This window comes from Elephantulus edwardii, unplaced genomic scaffold, assembly GCF_000299155.1.
Source record: "Elephantulus edwardii isolate Elephantulus edwardi_28Jun2011 unplaced genomic scaffold, EleEdw1.0 scaffold00192, whole genome shotgun sequence".
Lineage (NCBI taxonomy): Eukaryota > Metazoa > Chordata > Mammalia > Macroscelidea > Macroscelididae > Elephantulus > Elephantulus edwardii.
Genome location: NW_006399942.1, coordinates 5310324 through 5332357, shown reverse-complemented (window position 1 = coordinate 5332357; position 22034 = coordinate 5310324). Strand labels below are relative to the sequence as shown.

At 36.4% G+C, this 22034-nt stretch overlaps 1 protein-coding gene across 1 annotated transcript in view; it reads left to right on the top strand.

Moving 5' to 3' along the window:
- The window catches only part of ADAMTS3 (ADAM metallopeptidase with thrombospondin type 1 motif, 3), a 413898-nt gene that overhangs the window by 377520 nt on the left and 14344 nt on the right, over positions 1–22034 (top strand). The window contains exons 13-18 of the mRNA XM_006896829.1: positions 1211–1386; positions 2578–2711; positions 6469–6592; positions 10915–10995; positions 16539–16702; positions 17399–17564. Of these exons, the coding sequence (XP_006896891.1) occupies positions 1211–1386; positions 2578–2711; positions 6469–6592; positions 10915–10995; positions 16539–16702; positions 17399–17564 (845 nt within the window). The remainder of the gene's footprint in view (positions 1–1210; positions 1387–2577; positions 2712–6468; positions 6593–10914; positions 10996–16538; positions 16703–17398; positions 17565–22034) is intronic.

The following is a 22034-nucleotide window of genomic DNA, read 5'->3' as shown; positions in this document are numbered from 1 at the left end:
TAAGTTTTATGAAGAATAGTAAATGAAAATTAGCCATTAAAAGTTTTTTTAGAAATTGAACGTAGTGTTTGGAAAGTTGAGTTACTAACCCTGAGTTGGGTGGGTGAAGTCCCCAGCAGCTCGGTATGAAGAAGAGCAGTTGTCTCCCCTCATGAACATATATAGCCTCCTCAGAAACCACAGGGAGGACCATGATTATTCTGAATCAACTCATTGACAGGTGTTTTTGTTTTGCTTTATTTTTTCCTTTTTCTTTGGGAGAGTGGAGGGTATAGTTTGAGCAGGCAAAGTAGATCTCTGTGTTTTTAGGGATTGGGCACTTGAGACCTCTGGTTGTAGAGGTAAAGGTGTATCAAGGAATGGGCAGAACCATCCCTAAAGACCCATTCAGTTCAACACCAGAGATTCCAGTGGGGTTGCTTCAGGATGAGACAGCAAAAAGGAAATTTGAAGGTAATATTACCAGAAAAGTAAGTTGTTCATTCACGCAGAGTAAGATCAAATTTCTTTTTAATATTCAGCAAACTTTTATTCCTGAATTTATAAAAATGAGTGAAAGCTTCTTGTGTAGGGCTTAACGTGTGGGGAGCCCTTTCTGTATGTCACCCACAGCCATATGCTGCTGAGCATGCGTTTCAACAAAGACAATCAGGATCACATCTTTTCGTAGGAAATTACAAGAATAATTTACCATCCTAGCAACAGCTGACGTTCACTATGAGACAGGTTCATCTCTGTGTGCTTTTAAAAATATTAATTCATTTTATTCTCACAACTTTTCTTTACTATTTTTAACTTATTCTCTAAAAAATACTGTCTTTTTTATAGTAGTATTTTTTGCATATTTTATGTGAGGAAACTGAGTCATAGAATGTGGATCAGAATTCTTTGAATTGTTGCAAAATGTTTTATACATGTTTCAAAGTATAATTTTCCTTGGTGTAGATATGTGATATTTTTTTATGTTCTTTTACCATGCATTTAAGGTAAAGTTTGACATGCTGGCATAAGTTTGGGTTGCCCTTCCCAGCTCCCCGGCAGAGAGATAGAGGATGCTTTTGGAAAAGGACCAGATTAGGAAGTATGAGTTCACCCACTCTTTACTGACATCTCAGCAGCTCTGGCTCCCTGCCCTCCAAGCACTGTGTCTGGGAGCTTCAGATCCTGGACCAAAGCCAAAAGGCCTTTTTCAGTGTTGTCTTTTCTTTAGGCCCATCAATGGTGGTCAAGATTGCCCTGGTGTTAATTTTGAGTACCAGCTTTGTAATACAGAAGAATGCCAAAAACATTTCGAGGACTTTAGAGCACAACAGTGCCAGCAGCGTAACTCTCACTTTGAATACCAGAATACCAAACACCACTGGTTGCCCTATGAACACCCTGACGGTAAGTAGGCTCTTGCATTTTCCTGCCATCTGGATGGTTACTTACAGTTTAAGTCCCTTGGACTCTTGATCCCTTTTTAGGAACTTAAATGACTTGGTGCTAGTAGGGATAAGTCCTCCTTGGCTTGTAAGAATAAAACTGAAGTACTCATTTGTCTAGAGATGTAAGAATTGTGAGATAGTCCCTGGCCAACAGCATTATGACCATCACCAGTGAAAAGAACAGTGGAAAGCAACAAATAGCAGAGAATTATAGGCAAAGAAATAACTTCCTGATTGAACAGAAATCCCTCTATTAGGAAATACTTCTAGAATACTATGATCAGTCCTTTTTGAATGACTAAAGAAAATGATAACTTTTTCACAATTGAATCATAAGAACCAATAAAAATGCTATTATTCAGTAATAAAAGGTACTTCCTTCCTTTTGTATTCTTTAACTATTGTATACAACCTATATTAAAAAAAAACATGAAGAAATCAATTGGGATTTCTTTTTGAGGTTTCTATTCTTTCCTCTAAATTTTTGGCTAAATCTGCTCAAATAGAAGCTATGGAAAACTCTGCTATAATTCTTAGGTAAATAAAAGAGAATGTTCCATAATTATCATGTGATATAAAATGCTACTGGTTTTAATTTAGAAGCTTAAGTTTAAAGACAAAGTGCATGTTTATTAAAATTTTAAATTGTAGCTTATTAAAATTAAATTTATAAATTTTGATTAATTCAGTTGCATAGTTTATATTAAATTTAATTAAGGAGTTCCTTTAAGATGCAAAAATTATATGATTGGATTGAATCAAATATGAAGTTTACAACCCTCTTACAACCATTAAAACTAATTAAGCTTTGAATTAAATATTTTTAAAGTGTCATGATTAAAGATCTGGAATTGGCTTACAACTCACTTTTCCTGGGACAGTTGTGGTTTATTCCTGTTGGCCCTGAAAATAGATCCCATATTGACTCTCAGAAGTTTCCTAGTTTGGATAATAAATTACATGGTCACCCTGCTTAAAATAAATATGCTAAATGTGCATACTTGTCTCCTCTTCCTCATTTTATTTATTTGCATAATATCTCTTATGTTTGCAAGAAGCCAAATTGAAACTTTATATTTTAAAAATAGACTGCACTGTTCAAACATACCATTTTATGTAAATCGTAAATTTTATCCTCCATAATATGCAGCCAAGAAAAGATGCCACCTTTACTGCCAATCCAAAGAGACTGGAGACGTTGCTTATATGAAACAGCTGGTGCATGATGGAACGCGCTGTTCTTACAAAGATCCGTACAGCATATGTGTGCGAGGAGAGTGCGTGGTGAGTTATAATTGCTCCTCAGAAGCTTCCTGTAATACCATGCAAGTCCACGTTCATGATCATTCAGAATCTCTGAAAAGTGTAAAATTATATTCTGATGAGGCTCTAAAGATAGACCTGTAGCTAAAATAAATTTGAGAGACATTTTGGCTGACCAAATTCAAACTTTCCTCATGGGGAAAAAGCAAAATTTGAATAGTTATCAATGTCTAAATTATGCTAGTACTTCCAGATTGGAGATTCAACAACTTGGAAATAATGTTCTTGCTTCCTCTGAATATTTTAGTAGTTGAAAGAAGATTGTGCTTCCAAGAAATCCACCCACTTTGCAGGAGAAACATATGCACACTCCTCCCAGGCAGTTTACAGCTTCTGAAAACTTATAGAAGGGACAGCTATGAGTCAATTCTGACTTAAAAGCAATGAGTGAGTTTGCTAATTCTACCCTGTCACGGGCAGTCATTGAGTCATAAAAATGGTGTCTGTTGATGAGATGCTTTAGAATACTGAATTGAGCCAATGTTCCATCACCAAAAATTTGCTATTAGAATGCAAAGTTTCCTTTTTGTAAAAATTTAATACACTATTAAATGTACTTTGTTTTTCCTCTAGAAGATAAAGGCTTCTCATTATTCTTTTGTCAAATTCTAGTGGACTATAAGGGAGCTCTGATGGCTTGATCTGTAGTGATTTGCACTGCTAATCATAAAACCACACTTCTATGACCGTTTGAATCCACCAGCCACTCTGAGAGACAGACAACAATCTCCTTTTGTGCAATTTACAGCCTTAGAAACCCAGGGGAGGGTCAGCTATGAGTGAGTTCCAACTCAATGGCAGAGAATTTTGAGAACTGATTATGTAAGTTTAAGTACTAAGTTCCACATCAGAACAAAAAAAAAGTGGAAAAACAAAAATAATTGTGTTTGCATCTTCTTAACTTCCCATCAGAGGTAGCTCTGGTGGCCTGGTGATTAAAGAGTTGCACTACTGACGCAAAGGCAAGCAATTTGAGTTCACCAGCTGCTCCAGGGGAAAAGATGGACAGCCTTTCCCCATGTGTTTTACAGCCATTGAAAGCCCCCTGGTGGGTAAGCTATGAGTTGCATTTGATTTAACAGCATATAACAATAACAACAACAATTTTTTTAAATGTAGTTTATTTTTTTGTTTATATTTACTAGTAAAATCTGTATGTAATTTTTTTAATAAACAGAACACATGACCCCAATGTCCATTTCCCTGTCACTTCAGTACAAGGAAATTATTCTTCTAATAAATCTCAAATACATGAATGTCTCATGTTGTTGTTATGTGCTCTTGAGTCATCTGTGACTCATAGTGACCCTATGTACAACAGCTCTGAAGGCCTACCTTATTCTGAGCCAGTCTCACTGATTTTTACACACTTACCCCCATTACCGCAGTTACTGAATCAATCCACCTCATCTGGGGTTATCTTCTCCTGTGCTGTCCTTCCACACTTGGAAGCATGATGTCCTTCTCCAAGGACCAGTACCTCCTGGCCATATGCCCAAAGTTTGTGAGATGGAGCTTCAAAAGTCCCAGCCTCCAAGGAGAAATTTGGTTTCACCCTTTCCAAGACAGACTTACTTGTTTTCTTGATGGTCCATGATATATTTAAGACTCTTCTCCAGTACCACAATTCAAAGACATTGTTCCTTCTTCTGTCATCTTTAGTCATTGTCCAGCTCTCTGATGCATAGTAAGTAATTGTGAAGACCACGGCCTGGATCAAGTGCACCTTAGTCTCAATAGTGTCATTATTGATACTCAGTACTATGGAGAGGTCTCTGACAACAGATTTTCCCAGTATAATTTGTATTTTGATTTCCTGACTGCTGGTGCTAAGAGTGTTGATTGTGGACCCAAGCAAGCTATAATTATTATCAACCTCAAACTCTTCTCCTATATCTTAGTGCTGCCAATTGACCCACTTGTGAGAATCTTTGTTTTCTTGATGTTAAGCTTCAAGCTGTATTGAAGACTACAATCGTTGACCTTCTGCAACAAGCTCTTCAGGTCCTCCTCAGTTTCAGCAAGCAAGGTTGTGTCATTTGCATAACATAAGTTGATAAATCTCCAATTCTGATAATCTTTCTCCAATTCCTCCTCGTAAAGCTGAGCCTCCCGAATGATCTGTTCAGCATATAGATTGAAAATGTATGGAGATAGGACACTTCCCTGATGCACTCCTTTTCTGATTTTGAACTATGCAGTGTTTCCTTGCTCTGTTCTGAGGACTGCTTCATGGTCTGAATATAGGTTTTGCATGAGTCCAATCAAATGTTCTGAGATTCCCATCGTCCTCAAGGTTAGTCACTGTTTGTTGTGATTCATACAGTCAAATGCCTTTGTATAGTCAGTGAATCGCAAATAGACAATCTTCTGGTACTCTTTGCTTTCTGTCAAGATCCATCTGGAATTGGCGATAATGTCTCTAGTGCCACAACCTCTTCTATACCCACCTTGTATTTCCGGTACTTTTCTGTAGATGATCCGTAGATGTTCCAGTTGTGTTTGGATAATCTTCGGCAGGATTTTGCTTGCATGTGATCTTATTCACTAATAAATATTGAATGTCTTCTAGTTGAACTCGTTTCTCAATGTCACTTCCACCTTGCACCTCTGACAGTCTCTAGTTGATGTTGTTATTGTGTTTCATCAAGTCAGAACCAATTGATATCTGAGCCTCCAGAACATTTTCAGAAGCAGTTGAAAATGGCATGGGAGGAGATTGCCCATTCTTTTCCCATGGAGCAGCTGATGGATTCGAACCATGTGCCTTTGAGATTGCAGCAAAGCTTCTTTACTAGTAAGCCAACAAAGCTCCCCACATTGTGCATATATGTTGTCATTGCTTTCCTTATCTACTTCCATCCTGAATTTAAGATTGCAATGAAAAGTTATTACCATACACTGATGTCCATGAAGAATTTGTCCCATTTTAGAAATCTTTTAGTAGTTCATTATTAAACTATTGTTAAATCAAGGGTATACAAAGCTGTCCTTTGTTCATCCTCCATTGTGAAACACCAATATTCCACTGGTTTTAAGATTGATTTAAATATTTATTGTTCCCTGAACCCACTTCCCAAGAGCTAACTTCTTCCAGGGCTCTGTTTTTGTCTCTTAAGCCTTCCTGAAATGTCTTCACAGTGTATTCCTTAAAGATTCTCTGAAACGCCTCATTTTTGTGAGGCTTTGCCTTCACATCCCTAAGCAACTTTGAAGACCTTTACAAATGTGTGCTTCTCTATTACTCATCTTTATAAATATGAAAGCAACTAAACACTATATCTTTTATCACTCCTGCATCAATCAGCAATCATGTGTGTCTGTCCATAAAGTATGTTTGATGATTATGACAATGTGTGATGGGTGAATGCTTTCCTAATTTTAGGAAAATCGTTTGCTACTACACAGAGAAACAGTCATATGAGTTTTTATTTCGTTCTTAAAAACATTTTAAATACATATTAAAAATTAGAGCTCTAGTGTAAGTTTTTGCAAACTGGATGAATATTGACATAAGCTTCTACAAATGAATGCAGCTGTATTACTGTTGTTGTGTGCCATCAAGTTGGAACTGATGCATAGCTGACTCTCCAGCAGGTTTTCAAAGGCAATAAATCACATGGGAGGGGACTGCCCATGCTCCTCTTATGGATTCCATTTTGTATGCCTTTGCAATTGCAGCACAATTAACTGCAGTTTTTAACATCTTTTTCCCCAGAAAGTGGGCTGTGATAAAGAAATTGGCTCCAATAAGCTTGAAGATAAGTGTGGAGTCTGTGGAGGAGATAATTCCCATTGTCGAACTGTGAAGGGAACATTTACTAGAACTCCAAGGAAACTTGGTAAGATGAGGTTTCTATGAACTTAGAAACCGTCTTTATGCTTTGTCCCTTTGAATACCTCTTTTTCCCTCCTCAGTAAATATAACAAAAAAGTAGTAAGTTATATGTCAACTAGGAGTTGAAAATCACAAAATATTGAATTTAGTGTTTTACTGCTACATCAGTTTTTAGTTAAAAAATCAACACATTTGTTAAAAAATCCATAAATTTATGTTTCTTATTTCTCATAACTTTAAAAATTTACATTAAAAATGGAATTTAATCAAAAGTAACTTGATGTATGAGCACTCACAAGGAGCCTTGATAATCAAGCACTTGAATGTTAACCAAAAGGTTAGCTGTTCAAACCCACCAGTCATTCTGTAGGCAAAAGATTTGATAGTCTACTTCTACAAAGATCTACAGCCTTTGAAACCCTAACAAGCATTTGAAAACAACTCATAGCCAGTTTGAGGTTTTGTTGGGGTTTGGGGAGAGAGTTTCTTTCATTTTTGTTGATTTGCTTACATGTGTAAATTTTTGTGCTTCTTACTCAGTTGCCTAGGCCAAGACATACTCCATCCACAGGGAGTAAATAATATCCTTATGAAGCAGATGATACACAGTCATCATTTAATCATAATTGCTCATTGACATTTCCATGAAAGATTTGCTTGCAAATTCTTAGGCCTGAATAATTAATTTATGACAAATATTATTCAGTGCATCACACAGTGGCTTGGTCAAGTGAATGCTTGTTGAAAATCAACATTTAAAATATTTTGTATGTAATGCTTCCTCTGAGAAACACTTATTTCTCTCTCTCTCTCTTTGGTACTAGTTTATTTATAGAGTTCAAATACATTGTTTCTCATACCAGATCTTTCCCATTTCCTTCACCACCACCCCAATCAAATTGATTATCTCACCTCTCTGCTTACCCCACCCCCTTGGACCCTCATACTCATTCTACAATAATGGTTTTATATAGTATTTGTCCTTATGCAAATGAGTTGGTTCACTCAGCATAAACCTCTCTAGTCCCTCCCAAGTTAGTCATTTACAAAATAATTGCTCCTGTGTGCTGCGTAGTATTATATTGTGTGAGTGTACTACAATTTCTCAATCCATTCAATTGTGGTTGGACGTCTGGGCAGTTTCCATGTTCATGCTATGATGAATAACTCTGGTGTACAAGTCTCTGTGCCTCAGTTCTCATTTTCTCAGAGAACATTCCAAGCCATAGAGTAGCTTCTCTAATGTCTCGTAAAGCAAAGTGAACAGTCTCCAACTCATTGTCATCAAGTCAAAACTTACTCAGAGCTAGTACACCATTGAGTTTTCAGAGGCTATAAATCATAAAACGGAGGATGCCCATCTCTTTCCCATGGAGTAGCTGGTGGACTCTCGCTGCCTTTCTTCGAGTTGGCATCACAACTCCTTACTCAATAGGTCAGTTTCAGTATAAAATGACAGGAAATAAATGAAAAAGAAAATAAATTTGGGTTACTTTAATCATGTCATCATTATTATAAATTTTCTTTCAGACAAGAAGAAACTATAAAAAAGACAGTCTTTATGCAAATGAAATAATTCTTTTATCTTTTCTTTCTACCATTAACTCCTGCTACCCAGCTGAAGTCACTTGTAGTCATAATAAGCTTTTTATATATTTAGAACAGCAATGCCAGATTCTATGTGTCTTTTAGTTACTTGTTACTGAAGGCATTGCTATGTCTGCATGATAGTTAATATGTTGAAAGTAGTTTAAAAATTTCTTTTGAAAAGCAAATATTACCACTTCAGGTTTATATTATTTTCATAACCCAAACAAAATTATAAATACACCAGTCATATTATGGTTTTATAGTAGGTATACTATGGTTTTATGGTTATGTTTTTCTTCATCTCATTGTGTAGTGCTTTACTGTGCTTTTTGTGTGCTTTTCCTGTTTTACATGAAAAAGAATTCATTTTGCTGTATTTACGGTGTGATTTAGTATAAAGAATTAATTTTTGGTTGCATTTTCAGTTATCATTTTCTCTATGTTATATATAATGTAAGATAATGATACTGTTTTTCAGATATTTCCAACATAATGCTAAACCTGTATATCAAAGGTCAGAAGACATGGTGATAAGCATCAATCATAAGGCTCCAAGCTGTTCAATGTTAACCTAACATCCATTTTTTTGAGTAATGCTGATCCCAAAGTTATTCAGTAGACTAATTAACCTTTTCCAACAGGAAAGCAATTAAGCAAGAGGTGCCAAAAAGAATTCAAGTTGCTGGAAAATGAAATCTGCAAGTATTCAACTTCAAATCACCTACATCATTTTGCACTCATGACTAGTCTTACTTTCATTGACTATCAATTTATTGGCATTAGTTTGCTATTATAATTAATACTTTAACATGAAGTATTTGTACTTCACCATAATACTTAAACATGTGTACTTTAACATAAAAAAAATAGTGCAATATATTTGGGGGTTTGCCCTAATAAAACATATATGGTTCTTAATATAGTCAATGAAACAAGAAGACTTCAATAAAACACAATACCTCCACTAATTAAAGACATTCTATTTAAGGGAAGACAAGAGGCGCTTTCACTTTACCCAAAGGAGCTCGCAATATTTCTCTTGCTGAAACAAGGGAAGCTAAAAACGTACTGGGTAAGTTGTAGTAAAATGCAGAAAGACGGGCATCCGTAAATGGCATCAGGCTGTTTTTCTATACTTGGCATCATAAGCATGCTACTTGTAGCCATCACATACTCTTGGCAGACAAGCTCAATTTCATTTATTGGACCTAACCGCAAAACACCCCTTGACACTGAAATGTTTACTTCAGTTAATTAAGGCAGTAATTAAACATTGTGGACAAATTAGGTTAATCTACTCATTTGTACATATTGATTGTATGTATATAAATAACAAAAATGTAGGACTTTGTTCTTATTTCTTCAGTACTTGGTTCCTATAAATTCTCATTGTTTAGTATAGGAATTAGATGTAAAGTGTAAGTTATATAATCTTCCTAGATTTAATTTTCTATAAAATTATATGTAATTTTTTTCTTCAATTTGACCTAGTTGATTTTGTTGTTCATATGTTGTTGTTGTTGTTAAGTGCCGTCGAGTCGAATGCAACTCATAGCGACCCTACGAAGGAGAGACCTCAATGCTGGGCTGTCTTTCATCCTCTCTCCAGGTTCCTAGGGTTTCCAGAGGCAAGCTATTAAGGAAGTGGATGCCACTCCTCCTTCCAAATAGTTTATATAGTAATTGTAAATTAGCGTAAGATGAGGTTTAGGATATATAATTATAGTAGGAAAGCTTTACCATATATTACATTGAATATAATAGGATTGATACAAGATTTTTACATGAAAGGCAACCATTTAAGCATTTTTCTTTTATTTTTTCCATATTGGCAGAAAGAGGTATAAATGCATATAAATGCAATATACTGTTTAAATCACAATTCTGTTCTAAAGAAATAATTTACACAATAGCGGTTAAAATATTTTTTTAATAACTAAAAATTCAGCAGTTCAAACTTACTTGCTTCCTTGAACAAGACAGGTGGTAGTTAGTAAAAAGTCTTCAATAAAGTCTTGGTAAAAAAGTCTTCAAAAAAGTCTTCAATAAAGACTTAAATTTCTGGAAACCCGATGGGACACTTTACTCTTTCTAATAGGGTTGCTATGAGTCACAATCAACTCAACAGTAGTGGAATTAGTTTATATTAGTTGGTCAAATCTAAATTTTTTAAAACATCCGTGATGTATAATATGCTTAAAATTTTAAAATTACTTGCTGCTTGAAAATAAAAGAAAAAGAGCTGTTCACTAAGGATTTTGTAATTTCGTTAGAATGAAGTAGGCCATTTACAAAATGAGGTTATTTGATTGGAAGCTTATCTACCTATACTTGCCACTTAAGCTATTAAAAGATTGTATGTTATTAGATGATAAGCTATCTTAAAAAGACCTAAATATACAAATAAGGCCTCATTTAAAAAGGAGAGTTTGGAAAACCAGAATGCATAGTGGGACATAGAAAATGCCAAAAAGTTAGGAATAGGAATAAATTTAGAAAAATTTAAATTTTTTTCTTATAAAAAGAAAGTTTCTACTAATCTCACTCTAGGTGCCCTAGAAGCTACCAGTGTTTCAAAATAATTTTTGAAACTGCCTTTTTTCATTTATGGATGCCATCTTCTGCACATTGGACAAGATAATGTAGTGCTCTACTAACCAAGGTTGTTGCTTTTCTTTTCTCTTCTTTTTTTTTTTTTTTACTTTGCTTTTACCAATATTTACTACACATGCAAAGGGTACCTTAAGATGTTTGATATACCCCCTGGTGCTAGACATGTGTTAATCCAAGAAGACGAGGCTTCTCCTCATATTCTTGGTAAGTGTTTCTGTCCTTATGACTCTGCTTTAATATGCACTTACATGCAATGTTTATATATGTATGTATGTACATATATATGAGTGTGTATATGAATATGTATATTTGTAAATATATATATGTGCACACAAAACATACAGTAACTTAAATTACATATAAGTGCATTACTTTAACAAAAGTCTATTTTTTGTTGATAAATTCTCCTAACAATTCTTACATTAAAAAGTTGGTCACGCATATATTTAATGATCTAGAAAGCATCAAAAGAAGAGGGGGGTAAGAAAATGGAGGGAGTAAACAGAATCACTGTACCAAAAAGAACTGACTGACACTGAAAAATTTCAAGAAGTACCATACAAACAAGAGCCAATGATAAAGAAGGAGAAGCGGAAAGCTTCGTTGAAGGCAGTGGCAAAAAACACAAGGCCCCAGGAATAAATGGAATACCAGCTGACTTGTTTCAATTAACAGATGCAGCTCTAGATGCACAGTCCAGTCTATGCCAGGATATTTGGAGGACAGCTGTCTGGCCAATAGGTTGAAAAAGATTCATATCCGTTCCCTTTCCCAGAAAGGTGATCCAATAGAATGTGGAAACTATCAAACGATATCATTACTATCAATGCAAGCAATGTACTGCTAAAAATAATTCAAAAATGGCTAGAAGCATCTACAGATAGGGTACTGCCAAAAAATTCAAGCAGGATTTAGAAAATTCTGGGGCACCAGGGATATCATTGCTGATGTCAGATGGATCCTGGCTGAAAGAAAATACCAGAAGAATGTCTAGTTAGGCTTAATTGACTATACAAAGGCATTTGACTTTGTGGATCATAACAAGTTATGTCTAATATTGAAAGGAATGGGAATGCTAGAACAATTATTTGTACTCCTATGAAAACTATATATGAGAATTAGGAAGGGAGTTCATCAGGGTTGTATTCTCTCCCCATACCTACTCAATCTGTATGCTGAGCAAATTATTCGAGAAACTGGACACTGTAAAGTGGAATGTGACATCAGGATCAGAGTGAGACTCATCAACAACCTGCGTCATACAGAAGACACAGCCCTGCTTGCTTAAAGTGAGGTGAACTTGAACCACTTCTTGCAGAATATAGAAGGATACAGTCATCAATATGGATTACATCTCATTGTCAAGAAAACAAAGATTATTACCGCTGGACTGATAGGCAACATCATAATGGATGGAGAAGAGATTAAAACTGTCAACAACTTTATCTTACTTACATCCACAACAATGTAAAAACAACATCCACAATTAACACCCTTGGAACCAGCAGTGAGGAAATAAGAAGACACATTTTATTGGGAATGTCTGAAGTTAGGAACCTCTCCAAATTATTGGGGAATAATAATATCAGTTTGAGGATTAAGGTATGTCTGATTCAGGCCATAGTCTTCACAATCACTTAGTATTTATCTGAGAGCTGGACAGTGAATGAAGATGATAGAGAAGAATTTATGCCATTGAATTTTGTTGTTGGAGAAGAATACTGAATTTCCCATGAACTGCTGAAAGAAAAAGATATCTTGGAGAGGGTGCAACCAGAGGGGTCTTTGAATGCAATTCTGAAGAGGCTTCGCCTCACATGTTGATGTTGTTGTTGTTGTTGTTGTTGTTGTTGTTGTTATGTGCCGTCGAGTCGCTTGTGACTCATAACGACCCTATGTACAACAGCCCTAAACTCTGCTATGTCCTGTGCCAATCACACTGTCTCTGGCACTCCCATCCCAATATCCTAGTCACTGAATCAGTCCATCTCATAAAGGGCCTTCGCCTCCTGCGCTGTCCCTCCACCCTCCCAAGCATGATGTCCTTCTCCAAGGACCGGTCTCTCCTCACAACATGTCCAAAGTATGTTAGATAGAGCCTCAGAATCCTTGCCTCCAAGGAGCCACCCATTTTAACCCTTTCCAGGATGAATCTGTTCGTTTTCCTAGCAGTCTGTGGTACTCTCAATACTATTCTCCAGCGCTCCAGCTCAAAGGCATCAATTATCCTTCTACCTTCCTTGGTCATTGTCCAACTCTGATGCATAACAAGTGATTGTGAAGACCATGGCCTGTATCAGACACACCTTAGTCTCCAGAGAGACACCATTGCTCTTCAGTACTTTGGAGAGGTCCCTAACAGCAGACTTTCCCATGGCATTGCACCTTTTAATTTCCTGGCTACTGGTGCCAAGAGTGTTGACTGTGGAGCCAAGCAAACTAAAACTGTGAACAATCTCAATCTCTTCACCATCCATCCTGATGCTGCCAATTGGCCCAGTGGTGAGAATCTTTGTCTTCCTAACATTCAGCCTCAATCCATATTGGAGGCTGCAGTCCTTGACCCTCTGCAGCAGGTACTTCAGGTCCTCTTCATTTTCAGCAAGCAGGGTTGTGTCATCTGCATGGCGCAGATTGTTGATAAATCGTCCACCAATCTTGACCCTACATTTCTCCTCATAGAGCCCAGCCTCCCGGATAATCTGTTCTGCATATGGGTTGAAAAGGTATGGAGATAGGATGCATCCCTGGCGTACGCCCTTCCCAGTTTTGAACCATGCAGTGTTCCCTTGCTGTGTTCTGACGACTGCCTCCTGGTCCAAGTATAAGTTTTGCATTAGAATGATCAAGTGTTCTGGGATTCCCATTCTTCTCAAAGTCAGCCACAGTTTGTTATGATCCACACTGTCAAATGCCTTTGCATAGTCAATGAAACACAGATAGACATTCCTCTGGTATTCTCTGCTTTCAGCTAAGATCCATCTAACATCAGCTACAATATCCCTAGTACCACGACCCCTTCTAAACCCAGCCTGGACTTCTGGCAGTTCTCTGCTGACGTACTGTTCCAGTCGTTTTTGGATAATCTTCAGTAGAATCTTGCTTGCATATGAAATCAATGAGATTGTTCTATAGTTTCTGCTAGGGGAGGCTATTTCTTGGAGAGGGACATTATGCTCCGATGGATAGAGGGTCAGCGAAGGAGAGAAGGGGACCCTTGGCCAGGTGGATTGATATGGTGACTGTCTTTTGTGTCAGAAAGTGTGAGAATGGCACAGGATAGGACAGGGTTCAGATCTATTGTTCATAGGGTCATAGGGTCATTGTGAGTCCACTTGATTTCACAGCACGTAACAGCAACAACTGTCTTATGTTAGGCAGCTCTGGTGTAGCGTAGTCCACAGAGAATTGCACTGTTAACTCCAGTCTGCTCCTCTCTAGTAGGTCAAATCCACCAATGGTTCTGTGGGAGAAAAAAATGAATAATGTCCTCCCTTAAATATGCTATAGTTAGGTGCCCTCTAGTTAAGTATGACTCATTATGACTTTATGAACAAAATATCTAAATCCTGTCCTATCCTGTGCCATCCTGCTATCTCTGATACATTTGAGCCCATTGCTGCAGTCACCATGTCAATCTCTTTCACTGGTTCTCCACCTTTCCAAGTATGATATCCTTTTCTAAGGATAGCCCTACAATTTAGATCACTGGAAACACAAGGGAAGGTCTGACTCTATGACAGAGAGAGAGAGAGAGAGAGAGAGAGAGAGAGAGAGAGAGAGAGAGAGAGAGAGAATATGGATATATCTCTTACTGTAAAATAAGAAATATCTAAAATCAAAGCCTTAATTCATGATAAGCTAGAAACTGGTTCATTATTACAGGAAGAAAAAGAATTTTTAAAAGAATGGATTTGTTGTCTATTTTCACTCTTAAGAGCTTCTGAGAAAAATAAATATGCTAATAAAAAATACACCAAATTAAGCAATAATATCAGAAACATTTGCCACATTTATCTTGACAAATAACTTCTGATATTTTGGTTGATTTTACACTTATTTGCATCCCTTTATTTTTATTGCATTTTAAGATTTTGGCTGAAAAGCAACCACAGCTTCATGTAAATTTTGAGTGTAATATTAGATTTTTACTAAATATCTGACATGTGTCAAGTTTCTGACTGACACATGCTGATCTATTTGCATGCCAATTAGAATCTCCAAATAAGAATTCTTTTCCTCCATTATAAAAGAAGCATGCAGAAATACTGCTTTGTATAGAAAGAAATGTGATTGGTCTGTATGAAAAAAAAATAGACAGCATCTGTCTGTAATAAGAAGATTTGTAGCAAATTACCTTTTTATTTAAGAAGATGGTTTTATGGTGTTTCACAGAATTAGGATTTTTTGAAATATCTAAATTATGTTTTTTGCTAGACTACATAATAATCTAACAGCTAGCTATAGTTATATCTCCAATAATTAGCATTACTTATTCCTAAAACTAGAGTACATATTATTATTTTAGAAAATTTAGACTAAGCTCAAGGACAGTAATTCTAGTTAACTACACTATTCATGGTTCATTAGTATTGTCAGTAACAGCAATGGATTACTCAGACTTCCTAACTTACCATTGTATGCTGACAAAAGCTTTCAACATGAAGTGTCTTTTCTTATTATTCATCTGTTACAGAAATTTTTAAAGTTTATTACTAGGGTAATGGGGGTAGGTATGTCAAAGACAATAAGGTTTCTAGAGGATAGAGCAGGTTTCAGAGCTATTGTACATGTTCTTGTTGTTGTTGTTAAGTGTTGTCAAGTCATAGGTGACTCATAGCAACCCTATGAATAAAAGTCCTCAACACTTGTGTGACTTTCATCCTTTCTTCAGGTTCATAGGGTTTCCGGATGCAAGCTGTTACGGAAGTGGATGCCACTCCTGCTTCCAAGCTTGTTTTAATCGGGGAGCTCCACCCCACTCTCTGCCCACATTGGGTAACCAACCATTAACACATTTGATACATCAGTGTCACAGTGTTCAGCTTCACAGCAACCACAAGTTACCTCTGTACATCAAGTGGACACACCCGGGCTATACCACTTAGAAGAATGTTTGAACAAAAACAATGACAAACAGGCCTAAGGGCCACAGATTAGAAGTTACCCACCTTTCGCTTGGTAGCATCACTTTCTCTCCACTAGGAGATGTTGTACATAGGATCACTAAAACATGCCCTTGAAATTTTAGTTTTAGGAGCTAGATTGTTTATCAACTGAAATGAGTTCAACTAAACAGTGTGACTATACATATTTTAACCAACTTGCAAAAGATATACACTAAAGTAAAGGAGCCATTATTTTATTTGCTGGCCTAACATAGTACTTTATATTAACTAGAGAATATCTGCTAGATTTTTATTAAATATCTAAATTCCTGAGAAAATATATAAAAACATGAGCTAGAAATTGTAAAGTTTTGATCCTGTTTTCAAATTTGAGAATAGGTGTTAATCTTTTTTCTTCCCATTTAAATATCTTTTTATTATTTTTGAATAGTTAATGATGTTATTTGAAGGTTTTAAATCCTGGGGAAGAATTTAGGAGTCATTTGAAATATAACACAGTTTGAATATTTTGGTCCTCATAGAGAAACTTGGTCATTCAATGATACTCTTACTATGAATCTTTAAAACTGTCATGTGAAAACATAAAATATATCCAAGCTACCGTTTTTCTTCCTTTAGCTATTAAGAACCAGGCTACAGGCCATTATATTTTGAATGGCAAAGGAGAGGAAGCCAAGTCTCGGACCTTCATAGACCTTGGCGTGGAGTGGGATTATAATATTGAAGATGACATTGAAACTCTTCACACCGATGGACCCTTACATGACCCTGTTATTGTGTTGGTATGTAACATTATGGACTCAATATGTATTTAGTTTTAATTTATAATTTCTTTATTGATTATTCTGAAAATACATTTACCTTAGAACATGGATTATTTCATTGCTGAGCTTTGTTATAAATTCATCTGTGTAACCCTTGTTCTATCTTGGGAAATTTGCATAGCACATTAAATTAAATGACAGAGAAAGATGGGTTTGTAGATGCAAGACTAATGATAGATAGATAGATAGATAGATAGATAGATATAGTTGTTTACTATTGAGTCAGAACCAACCAACAGCTGAGCCTCCAGCGGGTTTTCAGATGCAGTAATTGCACAGGAAGAGACTGTCCATCCTTCACCCATGGAGCACCTGGTGGATTTGAACAGTGTGCCTTTGTGATTACAGTGCAGATTCTTACCACTAGGCCACCAGAGCTCCCTATTCTATGAAAATATCTTAAGTTATTTGCTCAAAATAATAATAAATGTGACTAATTTATCCTGATTTGGTAAAATTATTAAAAATTTTATTTTCCATTGTCTGTAATTTTCCAAAATAAATTTTGCTAATTGACCACAATGACATAATAATTTGTTTTAAAAATAATTTAGAAGTAAAAGAAAGCAAAATGCTGAATTATTTGTAATTTATTTTACTCAACATTTAGCTCTGTCTCAGGTGATTTACAAATTTATTCCTTGTGTATATTAGATTATACCTCAGGAGAATGATACTCGCTCTAGCCTGACCTATAAGTACATCATCCATGAAGACTCTGTACCTACAATCAACAGCAACAATGTCATCCAGGAAGAAGTAGATACTTTTGAGTGGGCTTTGAAGAGCTGGTCTCAGTGTTCCAAACCCTGTGGTGGAGGTAACAATTGAAACCTTATTAAGTTAAAATCAAAACCATATAAAAGTCCATTAATTTGCATTTTCCTTGTTTTTGTTATTTCTCTAGTTGAGGGCACACTCTGAGAAGCACTAAATGTAAGAAGCAAAATATGGAGGGTGAGTGGGGAAAGACCAAAGACCCCACCACAAAACATCAAAAACCCCTTTTACCACAAGAAGGAAGGAAAAGAATCTACTTATAATTGTTCTTAAATTTCTTAGATGATTTATGCTCATTGTAGTGGTACTTTTAATCACTTTACACCACTCAAACTCTAGAATTCCCAAATGAAGTATTCTCTTATTCTCCCCTATATTCTTCTACATCTTTACTTCCATATATATTTTCTTCTTTTCCTTCCAGGTTATTAATTAGAAAGCTAGTTCTGTAACCTGATTATGTATGTATCTGATGCTGTACATGTTTTATATACTTACTGCTTTTTGTGATAACTTCTCTATATGTTAATTTCTGAATCTTCATAATGGCCTTATGAGATTAGTGTTGTTACTAGTGTTGTACTGTACTTACTAGGGAGCTCTGCTGGCATAGTCCCTAGTAGGAAGTTACGCTGCTGACCCAAAGGCCACATCTTTCAGGCAGTTCATATCCACCTGCTCTGGTGCAGAAAGATGGATAGTCTCCATACAATTTAAAGCCTCAGGAACCTCCTGGTGATCAGCTCTGTGTCTTTTCTGACTTAATGGCAATTCATTTAATGAGATCATATTGTCATAAAAAAATCCAGTGCCATCATTTTGATTATGACTCATATTGACCTTATATTGTGGTAGTAGTTGTTGACAGATAGTGTTGATTTAAGTACAACTCATAGGGACCCTGTGAACAACAGATCCAAATCATATCCTATCCTGTGCCATCTTCATCATCTCTGACACACTCGAGGTCAATGTTATAGTCACTGTGTCAATCCATCTGGTTGAAGATCTTCTTTTTTGCTTACCCACCGCTTTTCCAAGCATGATGTTCCTTTTAAAGAAATAGCATCTCCTAGAAAGATGCTTTGCCATCCTTGTCTCCAAGGAACATTTTGACTGATCTTTCTCCAAGATGTATCTGTCTGTTCTTTTGGCATTCGAGGGATTTCAGTACACTTTTCCAAAACTACAGCTCAAAGGCATCCATTCTTTTTTGTAATCTTTATTCATTATCTAGCATTCAGATGCATAGCAAATGATTGAAAAGACCACGGTCAGAATAAGGCACACCTTAGTCTTCAAATTAACATCATTGCTTTTCAGAAATATAGATACATTCCTGACAGCAGACATGACCAGTGCAATATGTCTCCTGATCTCCTAGCTGCTGATACCAAGGGTGCTAATTGTGGATCCAAGTAAGATGAACTTTTCAACAGTTTTCCCCATGTATCATGATGTTGCCTATCAGTCTATTGGTAAAAATTTTTGGTTTCTTGATATTGAGAGGTGGTCTATATCGAAGGCTATTGTCTTGGATCCTCTGCAGCAAGTGGTTCACGTCCTCTTCAGTTTCAGCAAGGTTGTATTATTTGCATAATGAAAGTTGTTGGTGATTCTTCCTCAAATGTTAATGCCACTTTCCTCTTCATAGAATACAGCTTCTTGAATAATTTGCTCAGTGTGCAGATTGAATAGGTGTGGAGAAAAAATAAAACCCTGATGCACGGTTTTCCTGATTTTAAGCCACGCATTGTTATTTGCACTTTTTGGACATTAGTTTCTTGGTCTAGATTAAGTTTCATATGAGCATAATTAAGTGTTGAAGAATTCCAATTCTTCTCAATGTTGTTGTTGATTGCCTCCGAGTCAAACACGACTCATAGTGACCCTATGAACAAAAGGCCTGAAACTCCTTTACAACTATTAACATTAAACAAAGGTCATAGTTTCCAGAGGCATATTATTTAGGAAGTGGATGCCACCCTGCTTCCAAACCTGTCATAGTATGTTATTGTTTTTATATGCCATTGAGTCGCTTGCAATGTATAGTGAGTCTGTGTACAGCAGCTCTGAACCTGAGCCAGTCTCACTAACTCCGACACACCAACCCCCATCACCACAATTACTGTATTAAGCCATGTCATCCTGGAACTCCCTCTCCTGCGCTGTCCATCTACCCTTCCCATCATCATGTCCTTCTCCAAGGACTGATCCCTCCTGGACATGTGCCCGAAGTAATTGAGGCGGAGCTTCAAAATCCTAGCCTCCAAGAAAAAACTTGGCTTCACCCTCTCCAAGACAGACCTTTTTGTTTCTTGGCTGTCCATGGTATGTTCAAGACTCTTCTCCAGCACCACAACTCAAAAGTATCTCTTTTTCTTCTGTCATCCTTAGTCATTGTCCAACTCTATGAAGTGTAACAAGTAATTGAGAAGACCATGGCCTCAATATTAGCCATAGTTTATTATGATCCACTCAGTCACATGCCTTTATATAGGAAATAGAACACAAATAAATATTCTTCTGCTATTCTTTGCATTCAGCCATTGTCCATCTGACATGATGAATATTATCCTTGGTGCCATGGCCTGTCCAAATCCAGCTTGAGCTTCTGGAAGTTCTCTGTGTATTATTCTATTGTTGTTTTTGGATGGTCTTCCACAATATTTTGCTTGTATATATATATTAATGATATTGCTTGATAATTCCCATATTCTGTTGAATTGCCTTTCTTGAGAATTGGAACAGATATGGATCTCTTCCAGTTAGTTGGCCAAGTAGCTGTCCTCCAAATTTCCTGGCTGAAACTGGTGAGCACATTCAGGACTACATCTGTTAGTTGAAACATGTCTATTGGTGTTGCCTTCACTGCAGCTTCAACTTCTTTCTTTGTTACCACTGGATCTTGTTCATATGGCACTTCTTGAAACTTTTTAGTGTCAGCTCATTGTGAGTGATAGGATACTATCCATACACATAAGGGAAGACCTGTTAATTTGCCTGTTATCCAAATATATGTGCCAATAACTAAGGCAGAAGAGGAGGAGTTTGAGGTCTCTGCCAACTGTTGCAATCCAAAATTGATCAAACATGTGATCAAGATGCATTAATAATTATGAGTGACTGGAATGCAAAAGTTGGAAACAATGAGGAAGGAAAAGTAGTAGGAAAATATGATCTTGGTGATAGAAGTGAGGCTGGATAAAGAATGATTGAATTTTATATGATCAATGATTTATTTATTGCACATACCTTTTTTGGGAAACACAAAATGACATATTATCCTTATACCTTTTAAAATATATATTTCCAAAATAAAAAGAGTGGAAAATTGAGATCTAATTACAAATGTAAGAGTCAGAAGTTGAGTAACTTTGGTAACTTTAGGATAAAGTTCAAGCATGGGCCCCACACTCAGACCTTACAGACCCAGGGTTTTCTGTCTGTAATTTCTTCTTAGTATTGTTCTGCTACATTTCTTTTCTTTTACCTGGTGGTGTTTGCATGTAAGACTGATGGAGAAAGTACTAATCTTGTCAGCTTTCTCTCCTCCTCTTCCATCTAAATTAGATTCCCTTTCTGTGTTACTTGAGTGCCCTCTAGAGTGAAGAGTTTACAAAAAAAATCTTATTTCCTTCAAATCAATTCAGATTCATAGTGGACCCTAAAGGACAGAGTAAGGATTTACCCTAAAGGACTGACCTGTAGGATTTCCATGACTATAAATCTTTTATCATTCACCACACCATGTCTAACCCAGGAGATGATGGTTCAGACCCATCCAGCCCTTCTGAAAGCAGAAGACCTGCCAAGCAATTTTCTAAAAAAGATTATAGCCTAGAAGTCTTAGGGGAACAGTTCTGTTCTGTCTCACAGAATCAGCAATGTGTAGGAATCTACTCTTTGACACATAAAAGCTAAGGATCTCTGGGTAGTTAAAATAGTTAAACAGAACATTAGTGATTGAAACTCACCAAAAGGCTACTTGAGAGACAAACCTAGTGGTCTGTTTAAAAAAAGATCATAACATTGAAAATCCCATGGTACAGTTCCTACTATGAGTTGGAATTGACACAAATGACACCAAATAACTACAGTAAAAGCTTATATCATTGTATGTTCTCATATTTCTTTTTGAAAAAACACCGGTTCATTTACAAAGTTCAAATACATTGTTTTTTCACACCAGATCTTTCCCATTTCCTTCACCCCCACTTCAATAAATTGTACAATCCTATGATTAACACTCCCACCTCCCACTCTCACTCTATTCTCACCACTGTGCTTCCACCCACCTCTTGGATCCTCATACTATTCTACAGTAATGGTTTTACTTAGCATATGTCCTTATGGGACTGAGTTAATTCATCCAGCACAATGCTCTCCAGTCCCTCTCAAGTTAGGTAGTAATTTAAAAAAAATAATTGCTCCTATGTGCTGCATGGTAAGTATTCCATTGTGTGATTGTACCATAATTTCTCAATCCATTCCTTTTTTATTGGACATA